The following is a 16,871-nucleotide window of genomic DNA, read 5'->3' as shown; positions in this document are numbered from 1 at the left end:
ATGAAAGACATGTGAGAAAGAGAGAAATTGCTGAAATGTTTTTTATCAAAAAGTTTGACAACACGATTAACTTACAAAAGGAAACTGAGAGTTTAAACAATATTTATGATAGACTAATAAAAGCTGTATAGTCTTTCTCTTTGTGTTTGATCGGGAGATTGACATGACGGAATCCTAACAGCGATTTCCTTTTTTCTCACTATATATTGGTTAACTAAGATATTGTATGTACATAATAATTTTTTTCTCCTCTTTGTTCACATTTTATTGTAATTTAATCACTTTATAATATTGGAAATTAATGTAGTTCACTTGATAAGGACCAAAACCATGGTCGAAACGTTGTGATTCTTTACCAACCAATAAATTGCCAGTGTGGTCGATTTAAATTACGTTATTTTATCAATTTAATAATCAAATGTCACCATTATGCATTATTTTATATATCATATATAATAAATGGAATATATAAAATAATTGGAAATATGGATGTCGTAATAAGTGGGAAACTTAAAGAAACTTCCATTCTTTCCTCAATAGTCTATATGATATACTGCAGGTGACATAAGAAAAAGACGAGAGGAGCGTATTCTTTGAACATGCAAATTCTCATGCGTAGTTTCGATGGTCTCTTGTCGTTGTCGCGGAACGAGAGGCAATCTCGGTAGAATTGAACACCGGTTCCACCCGCGACATTTTTCCTCCAAAGGATCATTACCGAGCGTCGTCGTGGGACGCGGCGCGAATTTCGATTCGCGCTTTACATATATCCAAACGATCGCGACACATGGGGCTCTCCTCCGGTGGAAAATTTGATGTACTAACCGTTTTCGGGGAGAAGCAAGGCGGTAGAAAAATATATATATATAGGGTGACTCTCTCGCATCTGGCGCGCGATAAAAACGCGACGCGCGCGATGTCCCAGCTCGCACGCCTGCGAGAGGATAATGCTAGGGCGGGACGAGATGGCCCATCTAACGTGTCATAGAAAGGGATAAAGGGTGAAAGTCGGTGGGGTTGCTGAGGTTACTGCAACGCCGATTGCGATACCGCGTGTTCTAGCACGGAGACATTTCGTCGGTATCGCGAAAGTACAAAGTACGTGAGAATTAAACACATGAGATGGGTTTTAAAGTTGAGTTAATCAGTGTTTGTTAATTATTGAATTATTCTGCAGAAATACGCTCCATTTTCGGAATCTTACTATATTTGCATTTATTTATTTTTTTTTTACATAAATGAATTTAAATAAATTCAAGTTCCAATAGTTATTTAAATTTCTATTTTTTGTTTTACTATTGGATAATATCTCAATTTTATATTGATAAAAAAATTGCTCTTTCTCTTTTTTTTAAATAATATATATAAGTATTTTAAATTTTTACATAAATTTATTATAAAAATTATATAAATTGTATATATTTATATATAAATTTATATAAACTATATATTTATATAAATTTCTTATAAAATAATTTCTTCGTAAAATAATATATATAAATATATATAAATATTTTCGTAAAATATCTGATATTTGATATGCAAAATATTGTAACATTTCTAATTATCAGTTGATTTAAATGTTATATGAATTAACGTTTTTTCTATCGTTATAAAAAATAAATTCCGGAGAAGAAAAATGATAATATATAAAAAAAATTCTAAAAAAGTAATAAAACTATTACGTGAAAGGAAACACAAATTCTTACAGAAAGCGTCAAAGTATAGGGAGTTACAAGTCTATAATCTGTCTCAATGACCGTCGCGACGTTGGGCGCCTAAACAATCGATCGTACCGTTGATGATAGCATACAGGGATGGCTATTCCAAAAAAAGTATCGACACTTTTTCTTTATTCATTTACATAGTCAGAGTGCGATATATTATGATATGTCGCGATTAGCATAAAATAATTATAAGGGCTAAAATTTAAGAATAATAAAATCATTTAAATTTCCACTTCATTTATTCTAATTTAACATTGATAATTCAATTATACTAAATTAAATTATTATAAAAAAAGACTCTCGATCCCAACTAAAAATCTAGTTTCCCATCCACGCATCTCTCTCGGATAATTTCCAACTAGTTTGTAAACGAATCAAACACTTTTCCGATACCTTTCTTAGGAGAGGGTGACGCGCCACCCTCGCATCGTTTAACGTGCGATGCACCCATCGTGTGACACAGTCTTCTAGTTCTTATTAGTCATAGCCGCGGCAAAGGGAGGACGAGCTGCGGCCGTAACATAGGCAACGGCAGGTCGGGGGAGCCCTTCGCGGACGTACGCGATACACGCATATGCGCACGTGTACACATACATACGTATTTACATACACGTACATCCGCGCGCGCGAGCGAGAGCTCTAGCTTACGGGGGGGCTCGTAACGAGGGGCGCCCTTACGACTGCACCCCCGATATCGCCGACGCTAGTGTTTCGTCCGACGCTTACCCGTTCGCCTCGCGCCTGGGTTTCGGTAAAGGACAAAAACAAACAAAGATACGCGCCAGAAGCGTTAACGAATCTCGCGCCAGCCGCGCCCAAAAGTGCGTATTTACGCGCATCCCTCGTTTACGTCCACCTGTTTTGCACCAAATTTGCGAATCGATTCTAAATCTCGCTGATTCGAGAGACCCGTGTTCATCAATCGAAGGACGCCTGCCAAGTATACGTGTACGCGTCAAATCCGCGTGTTCGCGAATCCAATCACGGGGTCCGATAAATCCACGCGGTCTATAATAGACGCGGTGACAAATTTATGCGTCTGCAATCCGCACGTGTCCATAAATCTACGCATCTGCTATTCACGCGCCCACAAATCCGCATACGTCATAGCAGGAGCGATTCTCTCGAGTATGCGACCATAACCGGGAGGCTGGATCCCGAGGCGCGGTGGACCGTGACCTGATCTGCATCGTTGACAATAACATCGGTTTGGCGTGAAGATGCCATCGTGACGACGCCACCGCGGGGGTTGTAACCCTTGGATCATGGCGCGAGTCACCCTCGCGTCGCTGGCGCTCGTCTCGCTGAAACTTGGATCGGACGCTTCGAGGTACCGGAAGGAAGATCCGGTTGTGCGTAGAGAGGATGCGTCGCTTCCCGCAAAGACCCTACTACACCGTCGGCGAGCAGCTGCGATGGCGGATGACGAACGTGCAACACTCCCGCATCGGATTCGCGAACGTGAGGTAAATCTCTCGCGCGTACAGTGGCGTAGCTCGTGCGGCGTCTCTTCTTTTTTTTCTTCATCTTTATCAACATTACACGGTTTTCTATCTCCATGTAAAACTCTTTTGCAGGTATATGATTTTGAAATAATCTGAAATTGAAAATAAAATAAACAAAGTTAAAGGCTCCTCTAAATTAACAAATCAAAATGAATAGTGAAAGGCAGTAAAGAGCCAATTCATTTTGATTTGTTAATCTGAAATTTAACGATTATTTCATTTAATTCCAACGGAATTATTTACAACGGAAATAGTCGATTATTTGACATTCGAGAATGATTATTCAGTCAGCTGATACATATGAAATCATATACCGAGATTAATAGAGTCCTTTAAATATTGGAAGCAAATTACAAATTTAATTATTAGGCACAAAATTAAAAATTTCTATTTTCTTGCTTAAACTATTACACTGAAAATCCGTTTAATAAACCCCATGAGATTTAACTCTACGATATGCGAGTATTTTATTTGATTCCGAATTATTTACAACAGAAACAGTCGATTATTTGACATTTGAGAACGATCGTTCAATCAGCTGATACATATGAAATCTTATACCGAGATCAACAGTGTTCTTTAAATATTCTATGTCGAAAACAGCAGCCAGCCTCGTTTATAATATTTAAAAAATGTACACTTGCAGAGTGTTATATTGCTTCAATTTCTCTGCTTAAGTTGCCTATGACCAAACGGTAAAGACACGCATCGACAAAAACCGAATGTGCAATTACTGTGAATTTACAAATTGATGGCACTTTTAAGCACTGGATAGAAGAAGCACGATCGTGCCGCTTGACGCTGAAACGGATAATAATATTATAAATACCTTTATGTTTCTATCTTATGCGTTTTCTTATATTGTTATAGCATCGCTGAAGAGTATAATGTTTATTACAAAAATTGCACTTTGCACATGTAATGTAAGTTTTTGTGAAATACGGCCATACATAGCCAGCCATAATATTCGTTTATGAAAAAAATGCATATAACTTTTTTTGTAGAGTTTCCCAACGATTTTATTTTGTGCTTAAAATTTTTTTTTTCAAATTAATATTTTTGGAGATAAAAAGCATTAAAATTGTAAAATTTTTTTGTTAATAATTTTTTAAGAAACAACGAGCGACGGCTAAAATCTTTTAGATGTTACTCAGGGCAGACAACATATGTCAAGGTCAAGATAATCGAGACGATTTATCATAGAAACAAATTACAAATTTAATAATTAGACACAAAATTAAAAATTTCTATTCATTTGCAAAATTGCTATTTATTTGCAAATTATTACACTGAAAATCGATGAGCAAACCCCATGAGATTTCGCTAATTCTGTAGCGACTACGCTCATGCGAGAACGTCGGTTTTGTTTACCGCCGGACAATTCTTTTTTCATCCGTTTACGCCGTTATACGTCGAACGACCCTAAAACGCAGTACGGAATTTCGCGGGGCATTGTGAGGCACGCACATGCGGCAACGATACGCCGATCGTGGGGAGTTGTAAAGCACCTGATACTAACACGGCCTCGGAATCCCGTAAGATGACGTCGGTGCCGTGCTCTCCTCGCGCCTTGTGCGATTCTCGTCTCCAACGTCGGTTCCGATTACCTTGCCCTCGTCAAAGGTAACACGGGGCACCCGATCCGCTTTAATTGGCTTCTGTAGAACACGGTCGGAGTCTAATCCGAGGAAATTTGTGTATCTACATAGATTGCCGGCTAATTATCAGTCTTATTGAAGTCTATATTGAAAAAGTATGTACCTTACGCGTAGATATGGATTATAAATCCGGACCCCGCACAGAAAACGCTTGTATGCATTTATGCAGGCTATTTAGAAGATCCTACGCATCTATAAATTCCGTGTAACCGCTACCAGAAATCCAGATATGTTAGCAGATAAGCTAATCCTTGTATTCGGCTATCCTATCTAAGGATATATGTATCTACAAGTCGACGCGTTGCGTAGTAGCATACCTCGAGAGCTTTTCAAAACACTGTAATAAAGTATTTTTTACATCGAGTACTTTTCGAGTTATGAGGCTTGAGGCTGATAATTTCTTAATTTTTACATAAAATATCTAGCAAAATATTCATTTTTCGATTATCTTACCTTAATACTTTTATGTACAAAATAATGAGAGAAATCAATTGGTGTAAAGAAAATACATAATTGTTAATTGCAAATTACATATTTTTTTTTTTCTAAACAATTAGGTTTTTTTTACACCAATTGATTTCTCTCATTATTTTGTACATAAAAATATTCAAGTAAGATAATCGAAAAATGAATATTTTATTAGATATTTTATGGTTTATATAAAATTAAGAGACTATTTCAAGCCTCATGACTCGAAAAGTACTGGATGATAAAATACTTTATTACAGTGTTTTGAGAAGCTCTCGAGGTAAGAGCTTCTTTTGGGAAAGAGATTGCTTTGACATCCTGGTATAGATTTCTATTCAATATATGTATGAGTCAAAATTAATCGTATATCATTCCTTACGAGTTCCTTTTATTATTTCGCGAATCAAAACAAAAATATAAAACGATACGGTATATTTTTGATGATAATTTAAATCATTTATTCCTTTCTCGCCGATAAGTTTCCGGTCTTCCTGCCGAGCAAAGGAGGCGCGCTCGCCTCGGAATCCCTAAATCAGGATTAAGGACGAGCTACAGCTACCGGTAATCCTCTGCGCGGCAAACTAATGTCTCGTTCGCGCGCGTCGTAGATTTTGCGTTCTGTGTCACAGTTGGGAATAATGCGTATTAACTCGTTTGTACACAGGCCCTTCGTTACCGCTTCGTGCACGCCGCCGCCGCTTCGTTTAGGTCTCGGCCGTTGCCATTATTTCGATAATCCATCTTAATTTAACCTCGGATGAAGTCAAAACGAGCTATTAATTCATGCCTCTTTGCGCTTAATCCTCTCGTTATTACCTTTGCTCAGGATTTAGAATCTTTCGGAACTCTTTCCTTTGTCGTTTTAGATTATATTACATTCGTAGAGCATTTCATTTCATAAAATTTTATAATTAATCATTAATGAAATTAATACACACTTAAATATATACGTTTCTTAATAAGTATGAAAAATTTTAGGAGATGATTCTTTCGAAAATTAAGGAGGGTTTTTCAAGTAAACATTAAAAACTTCCAACAAAAAATTGAATAAGGGTTGCTAGTTTCATCCCCTTATAACAATACGGGAGATTGAACAAAATTTTAATAATAACTTTTTTACTAGTAGAAAATATCCACCTAATTTTATTTCTTTAACTTGTTCCACATTTGAGAAAAAAATAAAAACCTAATGTTTGGAGGAGTATAACTCCACAGGAAGGGATGTAGGAGTATATGTTTGAAAAACCTCTCTTAATTTTCGACAAAGAATCATCTCCTAAAATTTTTCGCACTTATTAAGAAACACCCTGTATAATATTATACATATTATATTATACATATCATATTGTACATATTATATTATATATATTTATTATATTAATTAAGTATTTATTATATTAATAAATACATAAAGGATCCCGAATGGCTTAAAAAATGCATAAACTTTCTTTTATTTAATAAAGAAATTTCAAAAGGAATACAATATACGAGATTTTTTTCCGGAAACGTGAATAATTCAATATATTATGGAAATATGCTGGGCCGCACATTTTGTAAACATCCGGCAGTGTATGCCATCCGATGGGTACATGTGGGTTCGTAAATACATTATTATTCTAAAACATGTAACCGCGCAAGAGGTTCGCTATCGAAACAAAAATAAAAATATCCGACACACTGTCAAAATTGTGTGCCGACACGTACGATCACTTTCTTCTAACAGACGTCCCTAGAGACGCGCTGATCTCGCCGAATCCCCTTGTCTTTCGATTCCCTCGAGGCGCGAGTCAAGTACTTGGTATTCAGACGATAGACCTCCATCGAAACTTGAGCGGCCGCGGGCCGAAACTTTGCGGGAGAAGCGTCTTATATTGGATCTACGGCTCCGTTAAGTCGTAGCGAAAAAGCCACAGGACCGATATAAGAGGAACGAAAAAAAAAAAAAGAAAAAGAAAGCGTTGCAGAGCGCGAAAATCGATCGGTGTTGCTCGTACATGCGTGCCTTTGTGAATGCAAACGTGTGTGCGTGCAAACGAGAGGTTTGTTCCCCCACTAGATCAGTAGAAGCGCCATTTTTCAACTTCTTCTGAACGCATAGACTGTATTTCAGTACTATTTGCGTTAACTAAATTGAGCCAAAGATGTAGCAATAGTTAAATTACATAGGTATCGTTTTTTCTTTAAATTGTCTCTTTTGCGAGATTTTTAAATTTAGATATTAATTTTCAAACTTACTATAATTATTTGACAATATTTTGGGAAGAATAATATCTTGGGATCGCGAAAGACCTTGAATTTAATTATCTACATATTAATATAACCGGAAAGTTGAAATTAGTAGGAGTTTGAAATGGAAAAGTTAAGGGGTTATACCTCAGCAAGTCGAAAAAAACGTATTTTTGGGGGAATTTAAACAAAACTGTTGGGTATTTTTATTTCATGGATTCTTTATCATAATATATAACTATCAAAGAAGTTTTCATAATTTTTTCAATTAAAAATATCGAGAAATGTAGACGTAGTAGCTATTTTCCAGAGACATCTTTTTTCGGAGGCGCTTGGCGGTGAGCAAGATTGCTCGGAGCTTGATCATCTGAAATAAAAAATTCAAAAGGATTTAGCTTTTGTATGAATTGATCTAGTCGGTGAACGAAGGATTTTACAAAAAATTGATTTTTGACAATGTGACAGACGTTTGACGCAAAAATACGAATTTTTCGTGTTAAAACTTTTCGTTCTTTTGTTAATAAAAAAAAGGTTTCATCAAAATTAAAATCCTTTCGAATTTTTTATTTCAAATGATTCAGCTCCGAGCAATCTTGCTCACTGCCAAGCGCCTCCGAAAAAAGATGTCTCTGAAAAATAGCTACTGTGCCTACATTTCTCGATATTTTTAATTGAAAAAATTATGAAAACTTCTTCGATAGATATATATTATGATAAAGAATCCATGAAATAAAAATACCTAACAGTTCTTTTTTTAAATTCCCCAAAAATACGTTTTTCCGACTTGCTGACGAGGTACGACCCCTTAATTTAATTCGATTTAATTTAAATTTATTATTTCTTTGATCGCGATGATATCTTTGAATTTACGTACCTCGATTAAATTTTACGTGGCCATTGTATTCGCTGAACTCAGGTTCTCCAACGTGCGCGGCTTCTCTCGGATGCGACGTTTAGCCGGGTCCGACAAAAACGAGCGAGGAAATTCGTCCGTCGTCGAGAAACGCGCGACGAACGAGCAAGGTGAATTCCCGGGGACGGGAACGCGATTCTCGTCACGATCAAAAAAGACGGTATGCTCTAATGCCGGGGAGAGAAAGAGAGAGAGAGAGAGAGAAAGAGAGAGAGGAGATCCGCTTGGTATTCGAGACGCGAGTTTCGTCGGTATAGTCGAAGGGGTCGTGATTGAATCTACCCGTGGAAGGTGACCGGCCACGGTCCAAGGAAGGAAAACACCCCGAGCGGCATTTATATCCTACGGGATTCGACCCTCCGCCAACCCCATTGCGCGAGCTACGACAGGAATAGTTTTATTATAGCAAGTTCCTTGACCATAACGCGCCTGCGAAACCCCCCACGGTGCCCCATCCTCCCGTTCCCTCTTCTCGCATCGCGCACCTCGACGTTCTTTCAGCTATTTCTTATACAATTTCGCCAGTATTCATCTGATCAAAACGATCGATCGAAAAAAGTTTTCTAAAAATGAAGGAGTGAGGAAATTGTAAAAATAAAAAATCAGTAAAATTGCGAAGAGATTTTATTATAATAAAACAAATATGTATAGGATGTTCGACAAAATGAATCTCTCTTAATGTTATTTATTTATTTATTAAATATTATTATTTAATATTATTTATTAAATATATTCCTGACAAAATTAACGCATAATTTTTTTTCTTTAAAATTTAAATATCAACTTTTAAAGAAAAAGTAAAAAAAATTATGCGTCAATTTTATCCAGGAGTATATATTTATGTCATTATAATAAAAATATAAAGAGAAGCGACAAAAAAGACGCCAATATTCTAATAAACATATAATCAAGCGATTATGCGGAATAAAAGTTGAATTATTAATATTATATGTGATAAATATATGTGACTTGGAAAACGCGAAAAGTTTGAAGATAGCGTACATTATACGAAGGGTGCAAACGTAAGGCAATCCGATACTGCGAACACCCTTCGGCTGTGTTTCTTCCCTCTCTTGCATCTGTTTCTTCCTGTCGCCGGTATTATTTATCTGTTGCGGCATACGGTGGTGTACCATTCGTAAACGCGTAGATTGTAATAAGCGTCCGATTATGAGCGGGCCTTTTACAAGTAGATTAGTTAATCTTATCTTATATCTCGTTCTCTTGATCGTAATAAATATTGGATTATTATGGTGAAAAGGACATTTCATATTCCGTTTCTTAAGCCGTATTAATTACTTAATGAAACCGCCTTGAATAGAAAATGCAAGCATTATATTTTATCATAAAATCATAAAACACAATAATAAAAACTATAACATAGAATTTTATTTTTGATTTTCACAACTAATTCCGCCTTGAATAGAAAATGCAAGCATTATATTTTATCATAAAATCATAAAACACAATTAAATCGTAAAACACAATAATAAAAACTATAACATAGAATTTTATTTTTGATTTTGACAACTAATTCCGCCTTGAATAAAAAATGCAAGCATTATATTTTATCATAAAATCATAAAACATAATTAAATCATAAAACACAATATAATAATAAAAACAATATAATAATAAAATATAATAATAAAAACTATAACATAGAATTTTATTTTTGATTTTCATAACTAATTCTTTCCACATATAATATTTTCATAAATAATTTTCATAAATAATTTTATAAATAAATTTTATATTTATATAATATATATATATATATAAGAAAAATTTGTGAAATATAACGAAGCTAGGTAATTCTAATAAAGATACGAGCGTGACAGAATGTAATAAATTTTGATACAGAAAAGATTATTACGAATTATATTGGAAATAACACGATATCATTTATTCATACAATTTTATTAGGACACCCTATATGTATGTGCGCTCCTGTGCGTAGGCAAACCACATGCATGAAGCCATCGAAGCGGTTTGTTGCAGGCGTCGACTACGCGCGAATTGAGGACGCTACTCCATTCATTCAGGTCTCACGAGATTTACTTCATTTTTCTTTCTCTGATTGCATAATATATCGTCCCGTGTTCATCTGTTTTATTTTTTCTGACGCATCATTTATTATACATCATACGCTAAAAATCACATACGCATATTCTTGTTATAATTTTTTAAATAAATTAGGGATTTATTTGGTCTTAGAAATAAATCTAATCTCGTGTTCCTTCATGTTAATTATGAAAAAATTCGAAAAAATATCGAAGAGAAAAGATTTTATAAAGATAAATAAGATGTTACACTTGCTGTTAATTTCAAGTACACTTTATTTTAAAAACTTTGGTTCAAGAATCAAAATATTTAATATAGAAAAAAACAGATTATAATATGATATACAATAAATTCTTTAATATAATAGTTTTTATTAAAATTTAGTATTCTATCATATATTTTTATTTATTCAGACTTTTTTATCTATTAAATGATTATAAGAATTTTCCATTATATATGTGAAAAATTATATCAATAAAATAAAATTTCGCGTTAATATCTTAAAATCGAGTATCTATTTATAATTGAATCTAATTAATTGAATTATTATTTGAATTATTATTAATGGAATTATTATTCCATAAATATATTATTAATGGAATTAATAGATATTATTAATGGAATTATTATTCCATAAATCGCGTGGCTCGTTCGATGTTGTAAAATAGAGATACAGAAAACGTTCAGAGCACGTTTCGATGGCAGTAAACTCTCACTTTAAAAGTTCCCCTTCGTGAACTGACGTATGGGTCACATGGCGCTCTATATGTAATATATACTTCACTTCTCTCGCAGCCCATCGCCCGGTCCTTTTTTTCCCGGTAAGAAACCGTCTAGTTTTGAAATACGTTCCACCTTTTGAGATTGTCCCCGAATCGTTGGGCTCTCCCCGACTTACTATCATATTGAATATGGAAACCCATAAGTCGGACGATAATGCAATATGCCGACGTCAGGTCCCAAGGTTTACATGTCGCATAGACTCGCTCGTATGTGAGAATTCTCTATTAAATCTGACTTTACCGCCATTTCTTTTATCGATGCGCTTATCGAAATCCATCGTATATTTGATTTCTGTCGATGGGACAGGTTTTTTTCCTTTTTTAGATATCTGTCTTTTTTTATATTTGCTAGCTAGGATTTTTTTCGTTCATGTTATAACATTTTTTAAAAATTATTTTACATTTTACATACAATTAAAACAATGGAAGCAAGAGAGAGAGAGAGAAAAAAAATTTGTAACAATTTTGTAAAGAATAAGAGAGATAAAATATTATAGAATATTATATTTTTTATCTCAATATTTTTTTAAATTAATGTTAGATATTAAACTTCGTAAATGTTTGATATTTATGAGAATAATAAATAAGAATTTCAAGAAATGATAAGACATTGTAATTAAAATTATTGTAATCATAAATAATATACAATATCTTCTCATGTTTATTGAGAATATTAACGTCTTTCTTAAAATACAACATTATACTTACTACTGTAAACTGCTTTAAAGTACGGGTTGATTAAATATCTCGGTAATTTCCTGATAATATGGCATAATTTACAAGCTTGTCCGCATAAAGTGTTATCGTGAAATTTATTTACTAGTCCCCCTTTTAATCCATGTTTATAACATGACGTATATCGCTAACAACATTGCCGAATGAAGTACCTCACTTTCAACGATCCCTTTCATCCGTTAATGCATTCCGCCACTTCCATCGATGTCGCGTATTCAATCCGGCGTAAATAACGACGCACCGTCTCTTTCCGTTTCTCTCGCTCCTTCGATCGATCGATTGGAGCTCGTAATACTTTGCCGCTCGTATTTTACGCGTGCCGTAAGCAGCTGCCTTTCAATGCCCAGAAGGGAGAAGCGAGAAAAGGACCGAGAGGATACGATCGAAATGAACGGACGAGCCTGTCACGTATCGTAGGAGTAAAGGGTGCGAAAGGAATCATTGTTTAACGCCGTTGACATTTGTAGAGTTTCACGCCGACGTTTTTCCTCCTCGGTATTGTCGGATAAAGGAGAGCTAAATGTATCTAGGATACGTCCTGCGACTGATCATAAAATTTCCCTTCCTGATAAATCGATAATACCCAGTCATCGGAATTATTGTTTAACGCTGTTGACATTTGTAGAGTTTCACGACGTTTTTCTTCTTTGCTATTGTCGGATAAAGGAGAGCTAAATTTATCTAGGATACGTCCTGCGACTGATCATAAAATTTCCCTTCCTGATAAATCGATAATATGATCATCAGAATTATTATTTAATGTCATTGACATTTGTAGAGTTTCACGCCGACGTTTTTCTTCCTCGTTATTGTCGGATAAAGGAGAGCTAAATTTATTTATATAATTAAATATATTTATATAATGAAATATATTTCAAGATTTCCATGTTAAAACTAAATATATTTTCAAAACAAGAATGTTTTTTTTTCTGTGTGCTTAATACCGTTGACATTTGTAGAGTTTCACGACGTTTTTCTTCCTCGTTATTGTCGGATAAAGGAGAGCTAAATTTATTTAGGATATATCTTGCGACTGATCATAAAATTTCCCTTTCTGCCCTGATAAATCGATAATACAATCATCGGAATCATTATTTAACACTGTTGACATTTGTAGAGTTTCACGACGTTTTTCTTCCTCGCTATTGTCGGATAAAGGAGAGCTAAATGTATCTAGGATACGTCCTGCGACTGATCATAAAATTTTCCTTCCTGATAAATCGATAATACCCAGTCATCGGAATTATTGTTTAACGCTGTTGACATTGTAGAGTTTCACGACGTTTTTCTTCCTCGTTATTGTCGGATAAAGGAGAGCTAAATTTATCTAGGATACATCTTGCGACTGATCATAAAATTTCCCTTTCTGTCCTGATAAATCGATAATACAGTCATCGGAATCATTATTTAACACTGTTGACATTTGTAGAGTTTCACGACGTTTTTCTTCCTCGCTATTGTCGGATAAAGGAGAGCTAAATGTATCTAGGATACGTCCTGCGACTGATCATAAAATTTTCCTTCCTGATAAATCGATAATACCCAGTCATCGGAATTATTGTTTAACGCTGTTGACATTGTAGAGTTTCACGACGTTTTTCTTCCTCGTTATTGTCGGATAAAGGAGAGCTAAATTTATTTAGGATATATCTTGCGACTGATCATAAAATTTCCCTTTCTGCCCTGATAAATCGATAATACAATCATCGGAATCATTATTTAACACTGTTGACATTTGTAGAGTTTCACGACGTTTTTCTTCCTCGCTATTGTCGGATAAAGGAGAGCTAAATGTATCTAGGATACGTCCTGCGACTGATCATAAAATTTTCCTTCCTGATAAATCGATAATACCCAGTCATCGGAATTATTGTTTAACGCTGTTGACATTGTAGAGTTTCACGACGTTTTTCTTCCTCGCTATTGTCGGATAAAGGAAAGCTAAATTTATCTAGGATACATCTTGCGACTGATCATAAAATTTCCCTTTCTGTCCTGATAAATCGATAATACAGTCATCGGAATCATTATTTAACACTGTTGACATTTGTAGAGTTTCATGACGTTTTTCCTCCTCGATATTGTCGGATAAAGGAGAGCTAAATGTATCTAGGATACGTCCTGCGACTGATAATAAAATTTCCCTTCCTGATAAATCGATAATACCCAGTCATCGGAATTATTGTTTAACGCTGTTGACATTTATAGAGTTTCACGCCGATGTTTTTCTTCCTCGTTATTATCGGATAAAGGAGAGCTAAATTTATCTAGGATACGTTCTGTGACTAATCATAAAATTTTCCTGCCCTGATAAATCGATAATACACAATCATCTGAATCATTGTTTAACGCCATTGACATTTGTAGAGTTTCACGACGTTTTTCTTTTTCTCTATTGTCGGATAAAGGAGAGCTAAATTTATTCAGAATGTGTCTTGTGACTGATCATAAAATTTCCTTTCTTATCCTGATAAATCGATAATACACGGTCATCGGCATCACGCGATGTTCCAATTAAACAAGAACAGCTCGTAGGCGGGAAACAAACGTGACGCGGGAAAAAACAGATCAACGACTCTTATTAAATGAATGTAAGAGCCACGTCAGCGCGTCCGGCTTTAGCTCTCTTCTCTCCGCTTTCTCCCTCGATCATTCAATTCCGTACCTCGTTTAACTTACGTCCCGAGATATTCGACCATAATTACTGTTTGCACGTCAAACAGCCGTGTGCTCGTTTAGGAGATTCGAGGATTAACAATGTCGAGAATGGCAAGAAAACGTGCCAATGTACTTTATTATCTGCCAACACATTAACAGAATTACGATCTTTGTTCGTTTTGCAAATGATGTTTATTTCATAAAAAATGTTGGCTCAATCAAACAATTATTATTAAGAAAAATCTGCAAAATTCTAAGAAATATTCTGTAAAAATCTGTAAAAAAGGTGCTCATTTATTATAATTTATTAAATTTTTTTTTCATTTAATTTAATTAATTTAATTTAATTTTTATTTAATATTAATTTATTGAATTTTTTATGTAGAGAGAAAATTTCATTATAAAATGCTGTTCTAAAGGAGGTCATGTGATTGCGCTCTGCGTAGAAATAGACAGCATATGACTTCTGACATGGTACAGCCTCGGGCTACAAGTTTCATCTCGCATCTGGCTTCCTGATCATCGATGAGCGCGTAAGACTTGTCATATTTGGATAAAGACGTTAGTGATAACAATGAGGTTACAAATTCCCGTGACATACTTTATGCGTAAAGTTTCAATTCGGAAAGACCTGTCAAATTTTATTACATTCTCACTTGATGAAGTAAACCGCGATTAATTCCACTTGATGAGAAGATTTCTTATTAAAATAAAGGTCCGTTTCTTCGCGAGCGACGATAAGCGATCGCGTAATTGCGTTTCCTCTAGAAGACAAGTATGGCTTTTAACGTAATCCGCCTCAGGGGCGCGCAGATCTCATCTCGCTAAATCGTGGATCCCGGAATCTGTAACCAGCGTGAGCGAATGAAGACATTAGTAACGTACCGATTCGCGCGGATTCTCTTGATACATACATCCGGCGCGCCGGGATAGCGTAAGCTCCCTAATTCGCGTCGTCGGTCTTATCTACGGTCAGGGTCTCGCTTGCGGCAGTTGACAGTCTCGCGATAACGTTTGGGCTGAAAATTCCTGTATGTTGCGCCAGAGGCGGAACGCGCCGCGGTCTGATTTAAGGGCTCGCCGCCGCCGCCCCCCCTCTGCCCCCCCCGTCGCCCGCGGGGATGGAAAAGCGCCCCAACGTGGGCGTTATGCCACCGGTAGATAGTCAGCCGCGATAAGCTAAATGCTCGAGCCCCTATATTACGGCCCTCACGACCGGGCCCTCAAGCTCTGTAAACCGAACCAAGTTTCTCTCTCTCTTTCTCCTCCCGTATAGTTGCGGCGAGACAGATCGTTCCCAGAGACGACGCACACATCGGCTCCACGCTTTACACGCTACTTTCGCGAGATTGTTCCCCTCCCTGATCCGCGATAGCGAGCAGCCACTTGCCGCGAAACGTTTATGTTTAGCCTTGCATTCGGCAGCGAGCAATGAATATGCAATTTGTATGATGATGATCGTGATATATTGGGAAAAAGAGGATAATTCTCTTTATGTAGCGATTAATAAATACACGGAATTTTAGGTGGATTTTATCGCGTGCGGCAATATCAATTTATAAAATATTTTAAAAAATCTAATAATATAAAATATAAATATAAAATTAATATATAATTAATATCTAAAATAATATAAAACATTAAAAAATAATAATATAAAAGATTAGAAAATAAATAATATAAAATATTTAAAAAATCAAATAATATAAAATATCAATAAATAATTAATATATAATTAATATAAAATATTTAAAAAATCTCGTTTCGCTCGCGCATGATTATCCGTTCAAGGCCCACGTGTTAAAAACTTAGGCCGTTCGACGCGTACTAATGCGAATGTCAGGTCGAACAGCATTATTTGGCATAACGTGCATGTTAATCAGACGAGGCTACGTCGGGTGCCAGCACCGGTGGCATAATTCGCTCTATTTACTAGCATTATCGCGCTCGGTGCATTTAATTGCTGAAAATTAGGTTACATCACCGAGCTGACGTGGCCACGCTCTGCTGCTGGCTTTTGCCATATTAAATCATATTAAAACCTTTTTTTTACGCTTTTACACCGCGCCGCATTTTTTACGAAAGAAAATATAATCGATGATTAAAATGCGATATAAAATGTTTTCAGTTTAAAA

At 35.5% G+C, this 16,871-nt stretch overlaps 1 protein-coding gene across 1 annotated transcript in view; it reads left to right on the top strand.

The window, feature by feature from the left end:
* Positions 1–2,359: 2,359 nt before the first annotated feature.
* LOC105255515 (protein prickle) overlaps positions 2,360–16,871 on the top strand; it is a 66,964-nt gene continuing 52,452 nt past the window's right edge. The window contains exon 1 of the mRNA XM_025411216.1: positions 2,360–3,193. Coding sequence (XP_025267001.1) covers positions 3,093–3,193 — 101 coding nt within the window. The 5' untranslated portion in view covers positions 2,360–3,092. The remainder of the gene's footprint in view (positions 3,194–16,871) is intronic.

Source organism: Camponotus floridanus, unplaced genomic scaffold (assembly GCF_003227725.1).
Source record: "Camponotus floridanus strain SB8 unplaced genomic scaffold, Cflo_v7.5 scaffold38, whole genome shotgun sequence".
In the NCBI taxonomy this organism is placed as follows: Eukaryota; Metazoa; Arthropoda; class Insecta; order Hymenoptera; family Formicidae; genus Camponotus; species Camponotus floridanus.
This window is presented reverse-complemented; position numbering and strand designations above follow the sequence as displayed.